This window comes from Muntiacus reevesi, chromosome 1 (genome assembly GCF_963930625.1).
Source record: "Muntiacus reevesi chromosome 1, mMunRee1.1, whole genome shotgun sequence".
NCBI lineage: Eukaryota > Metazoa > Chordata > Mammalia > Artiodactyla > Cervidae > Muntiacus > Muntiacus reevesi.
The window spans coordinates 94,896,101-94,902,522 of NC_089249.1; the positions used below are offsets into that span (position 1 = coordinate 94,896,101).

Consider the following 6,422-nt stretch of genomic DNA (forward strand, 5'->3'; position numbering starts at 1 on the left):
GCTGCCAGAGCTTTCCTGAATCTTGGCACCAGTTGCCCAAAAACTCTGATTCCACCTTGCTGCTGTTTTTTCCAGGCAACGTCACACCTCCTGAGGACAGCCAGGAGGACTCCGGCTTTTGCTGAGCATTGCATCTTACCTCTTCCTTTCAAAGGCTCCAGATCCCAGCTTACCTGTCCTCGAGCTTACCTGTGCCCCAACTAGGCATCCCATTACCCCTCCAGGCCAGCCCAGCCCTAGAGCTCACCTCCAGGCCCTGGAGCCTGCCCTCCTGCCCAGAATGACTCACCATTATTTCTAGCTCAAGTGAGAAGACGTGATGGGGTGTCGGGCTGCCCGTTTGTGTATCTAGGATTCCTGAAGCATCGGATCAGCTCTGCAAGGAAGAGAGCTGCAGATTCGTGCCTTGCCAGGTAAATCAATCTATTGTTTAATAACAGCCGTGTGTAGAGTCACTGGGGTGGGGGCAGTGAGAGAGACCCACCCAGGCCCAAGATTTGTCACTGCAAATACCTCTCAGGGTGCAGGGTTCTGCAAGGCATTAGTTTAGTGCCTGGGAGAGGGCTCCCTTCCAACCTCTTGTATGGGGCTGTGCTCCATGAAGCCTGCGCAGTGCAGAGGGACCTATGTCAGCCCCTGCCTCCAGCTCAGGGCATTCCAGGGCTTTCTTAAGAGACCACCACCTGCTCCTCTCTGATCCCCAGATAAGGTAAACATAAATCTTACTTTTTTGTGGTATTGGTGGTGGTAATGATGTTTTTGAGCTTCTTGGCTGAGAGAAGAGAGGGGAAAAAAAAAAAAAAACAGCACCTCAGGTCGGGCTGCCAGTGCTGAGTGGTCTTATGTTCTTAACCCCTGTCTTTCAGCCAAGCGAGGCTCTCTCTCCAGCTCTCAGGGAGCCCTGGAGGCTTCCCGCTGGAACCCAGGCTGATGCCGCTGTGTTTCCTGGGGCCGTAAGCACCATCCCGAGCCCCCGGCCACCAGGCAGCTAGAAGGCGCATCGAGAGGCGCCTCTCCCAGTTCCATTATGACAGTGGCCACTGGAGACCCAGCAGACGAGGCTGCTGCCCTCCCTGGGCACCCGCAGGATACCTATGACCCAGAAGCAGACCACGAATGCTGTGAGAGGGTGGTGATCAACATCTCGGGGCTGCGGTTTGAGACCCAGCTAAAGACCTTAGCCCAGTTTCCAGAGACCCTCTTAGGGGACCCAAAGAAACGGATGAGATACTTTGATCCCCTCCGGAATGAGTACTTTTTCGATCGGAACCGCCCGAGCTTTGATGCCATTTTGTACTACTACCAGTCTGGGGGCCGGTTAAGGCGACCCGTGAATGTGCCCTTAGATATATTCTCTGAAGAAATTCGGTTTTATGAGCTGGGAGAAGAAGCAATGGAGATGTTTCGGGAAGATGAAGGTTACATCAAAGAGGAAGAGCGTCCTCTGCCTGAAAATGAATTTCAGAGACAGGTGTGGCTTCTCTTTGAATACCCAGAGAGCTCAGGGCCTGCCAGGATTATAGCTATTGTGTCTGTCATGGTGATCTTGATCTCAATCGTCAGCTTCTGCCTGGAGACATTGCCCATATTCCGGGATGAGAATGAAGACATGCATGGCAGTGGAGTGACCTTCCATACCTACTCCAATAGCACCATCGGGTACCAGCAGTCCACTTCCTTCACTGACCCTTTCTTCATCGTAGAGACCCTCTGCATCATCTGGTTCTCCTTTGAGTTCTTGGTGAGGTTCTTTGCCTGTCCCAGTAAAGCCGGCTTCTTCACCAACATCATGAACATCATTGACATTGTGGCCATCATCCCCTACTTCATCACCCTGGGAACAGAGCTGGCTGAGAAGCCAGAGGATGCTCAGCAGGGTCAGCAGGCCATGTCACTGGCCATCCTTCGAGTCATCCGGTTGGTAAGAGTCTTTAGGATTTTCAAGTTGTCCAGACACTCCAAAGGTCTCCAGATTCTAGGTCAGACCCTCAAAGCCAGCATGAGAGAATTGGGCCTCCTAATATTCTTCCTCTTCATCGGGGTCATCCTTTTCTCTAGTGCTGTCTATTTCGCAGAGGCCGATGAGAGGGAGTCCCAGTTCCCGAGCATCCCAGATGCCTTCTGGTGGGCAGTCGTCTCCATGACAACAGTAGGCTATGGAGACATGGTTCCGACTACCATTGGGGGAAAGATCGTGGGTTCCCTGTGTGCAATTGCAGGTGTTTTAACCATTGCCTTACCGGTCCCTGTCATAGTGTCCAATTTCAACTACTTCTACCACCGGGAGACAGAGGGAGAGGAGCAGGCCCAGTACTTGCAAGTGACAAGCTGTCCAAAGATCCCATCCTCCCCAGACCTAAAGAAAAGTAGAAGTGCCTCTACCATTAGTAAGTCTGATTACATGGAGATCCAGGAGGGGGTGAACAACAGTAACGAGGACTTTAGAGAGGAAAATTTGAAAACAGCCAACTGCACTCTGGCTAATACAAACTATGTGAATATTACCAAAATGTTAACTGACGTCTGACTGAACCCTATTAACCTACTCACAGCTCAATGGAACTAATGCAGATATTGCATAATAGCCTGCATTGTAGTCAGTGTGTCCTACAGTGTGTATCTGGTTCTGCATGGAGAGCAATAGTCGTGCAAGTGACTTTTGATCTTTTGATTTTTGATTTAGAACACAGAATATCTATTCATGGCTTTCAAGCAAATCTTCATCACCGGCTTAGGGGTTTCCAAAGATGGGAGTCACTTATGGAAGCCAGGATTTCAGAAGGACACATTGAGGCCACCTCATAGCAGATACAGAACCCATCACATCAGTGTCAGCTTTTCTTCCTAATGAAATGCACACAGCATCTCAGAGATGCAACTCCCCACCACTACCACCCTCACCCTCCCACCCCACCACCCCACTTGAGCCTACACAGAAAAAAACCTTCACAGAGAAAAACCATGGTGGCTTAGCTTTAAAGTTCTGGTGATTATTCAAAAGGTCATTCCCATTTTTGCATTGAAAAGAACACAGTGCTGTGTGTTGGAATTACTTTTTGTGTCACAGGCTGGGGGTTTGTGAATTGCAGTTGCCAAGTAGATGCTCCGGAGGCTTGTGTTTCATAACGGAAAATGCTGCATTTGGTTTTTTTCTGTGCAGTGTCAAAGGGAGGGAACCCCAGCGGAGGGACAGTTAGGATGACTGAATGTGAGCTGTCAAGTTTCACATTTGCTCCCTTCGCCCTACAGGGAGAAGCTAACAAACCAAGGGACCTCTCAGCTTCAGATTTCACCATTTTTGCAGGCTTCAGGGTCACAAAAACAGGTCTGATTTCTTCATTACACTGGAGTTTGCAGGCATCTGCTTTCTAGTGCTGTGGCCCAGCTACACTGACACTGCAGTGAAATCTACCAGTGATGCGATAGAGCTGCATGGGTGTTTGTTGCATGAATCTCAATATTTAAAACACAGGAGATAACCTATTTTCTTAGTAGCCTACAGAGTATTCATATTTAGAGTATTAATAGCCTAGGAATGGCATTGAACTAGGGTTTTTTTTTTTTCCTTTCCCATCAGAAGACAAAAAGCCCTCAATCAAGAGAAAAAAAAAAATAGACTGTTTGGAGTGGGGAACCAAAACTTCTGGCCCTCTAGCCCACCCCCATCCCTATTCTTCCAAGTGGGGGCACAGACCTCTGCAAAGCCAGGAGAGTGAGCAGGGAAAGCAGTGTCTAACACCTCACGTGACTGCACCTTAGGAATGAACCTGGTCATGGGCAAGACTGTACAGCTGACTGGGGCACGTCGTCCTGAGCACAGGTGGATCTGTGGATCCAGTGTATATACCTATGTATCAAGTGTCTCTTCCATGAGTTCCTCTTCCCTAGCTAGCTATAGAAAAAATTGCATTTGAACCTTGTATAAGCTTATGCAATATTTTTGACACAGGGCAATATATGCATGTGTTTGACTGTGCGCACTAGAGTGTATATACATGCATATATATATATTTATTTATATATACATATATATACATACATACATGTGTATATGTATATACGCACACACACACACACACACACACATATATATATATATAGTCATTCTCTGGAGTTCAGGTTCAGGGGCAAATCCACTGCTTGGTGGGTTGGTTGTCTCAGAGACCTAATGGGTTAATTTGTCTCATCGGTCAGCCCACTGGACCTGGGTTTGCTGCCATTGCCTCCGACACTCCAGTCTTCATGGACTCTTAGATGTTCAAATTGTCTTTCTGCCCTTCATGTGCTGCAGCTTCAGTTTCCCATGGCTGAAGCTTGTCTTACCGAGTGCACAAGGGCCCCAGGGCCCTCACAGCTCCAGCTGTCCTGGGCCACACCCACCCCAGGCAGCCCCTCCACAGCCCATCACCTTCATCACCTCCATTCTCATTGTCCCTGCCCTGTCTGGTTTTCATTTGAGACTTAGAATGTATTTAACTAATAGAGAACATACACATGAGAAGTACAAACACCATGTCAAAGACATAACCCACAACTCAGATGCAAAATACGCAAAATGACATGATCATCTGGCTCTGCATCAGTCACTTCCATGAACCTTTCCCTAAAGAGCCAGAATGGATCGCCTGCTTTGAAACCAAGGACACGGAGGAGGAGGGATCCTGGGGCCCCAATTCCACAGGTCTAGGCTAAAAGGGAACCTCCTCTATGTGGAAATTTCTGAAGTTCAGGACGAAGAGATGGAGTCCCTAGTTGATCCACAGGCATCATTTTGATCACCAGGCTCAAGCTTTCTCCCCCCCGCCCCCATTAACCTGGCAACTAGGGCTGCTTAAGCAACCAAAGGCTGGGCAAAGAATCATTCCCCACCCCTAGAGCAGGCTGAGAGTGAAGGCCAGACCACCTAAAGGGAGAGTTCTGACTGACCCTGGAATGGGTGCAGATGGGGAAGCTTTTGCCTCACTAGGCTTCTTTGCCTTTCAACATCATTGCTTAAATTTCCCAAACACAGCGAGCCATGTGGTCAGGCTGCCAGTTGTCACTCCAGCCCTGGCCTCACTGTTGGCTCTTTAGCATCTACAGTTACCTTGGGGGGTGGGGCACCAGCCCAGGGTGCTCGCTAGTTCCTGGTCACCCACATCCCCAGGGGTCTACAGGGCATCCCAGGCCTGGCACAAAGCCTCCGTGCTTATCTTCCTCTCCTTCATGGGAGATGGTGCTCTATTTCCAAGGCGTGGGATGGAGGGACGCAGACCTTGAAAAGACAAATGGTAAAATAACCTATACCTAATGCCTAGGTTGGGTGGTAGATATTTTATCCCAGTTCCCTTGGCCTGGGACTATAAAATGTTTACCCACACCAGCACACAGACATACACAACCGCCACAAAAGAGATCTACATTGTTACCATACACAGATACAAAATACTCACCACACATGCAAAACACACAGAGACCAAATTAATGAAAAGGGTGTACTCAAAAGATAGACACTTATATCTGTATCCAAAATATGCACACTCAGCCCAGACGTGGAATGTACGTATAGAACATACACGAAAGACCTACATGGTGTTTGCGCACCATGTAAAAGACACAGCCTGCAACTCGGATGCAAACCATCCAAAATGACATGGTCATACAGAGTGTACACAAATACCTGCACACACCATGCACAAGGACACAACTCAGATGCAAAATACACAAAGACAACATGGACACATGGGTATACATGTGGAATACACCCAAGATAACTTACTATTGTTTGCACGCAAAATACACACAAACTCAGTTTACACACCCAATACATCTATTCATATTAGGCACACAAAATACAGCATACATACCCAAGAAATTACACACAAACACACACCTCAAATATACTGAGATCCATTCCTTTGCCTCCATATCTATAAATAGGCATAAACAAAAGATCAGATTTAATCACCTTTCCGTAGCCTGCATCTCTCCCCCTCAGTATCCTTCAAGAAATCTCTTCCACTAGTCTCTTTCCCTCTTACTCCCAGATTTCAGAAAAATGACCTCGAGGCTTAAAGCAAAAAGATGGGCCACCATGGTCAAGTAGATCTCTGGTTAAGACTGGGAATCTCATTGGGTTTCAACTTATCCACCTTCCTCCCACCAGAAACCCGGGCGCCAAGTGTGGAAGGACCTGGGACAACTGACAGCCCATTAATATACACCTTCTGGCCATGCCCTTTCTTTCAAAGCAGATCCACACAGACAGTGCAATAGCCCAGCCTCCCCCCCTCCCAACCCCTGGGATCTCTGGATTCATCCCCATCCTCTTGAAAGCAGTGTTGGCTCAAAAATCTGCAGGGTCCTGGGCCCAGAATGACAGTGAGGATGCCCCCAACATTCTTTCAGCTCACAGATCTTACTGCTCCTCCAACCCCAGTGGC

At 48.2% G+C, this 6,422-nt stretch overlaps 1 protein-coding gene across 1 annotated transcript; it reads left to right on the plus strand.

Annotated features, from left to right (window-relative positions):
* Positions 1–1,027: 1,027 nt before the first annotated feature.
* Positions 1,028–2,527, plus strand: KCNA2 (potassium voltage-gated channel subfamily A member 2). The gene has a single exon (XM_065927349.1). The coding sequence runs from the start codon at positions 1,028–1,030 to the stop codon at positions 2,525–2,527; it is 1,500 nt and encodes a 499-aa protein (XP_065783421.1).
* Positions 2,528–6,422: the final 3,895 nt, after the last annotated feature.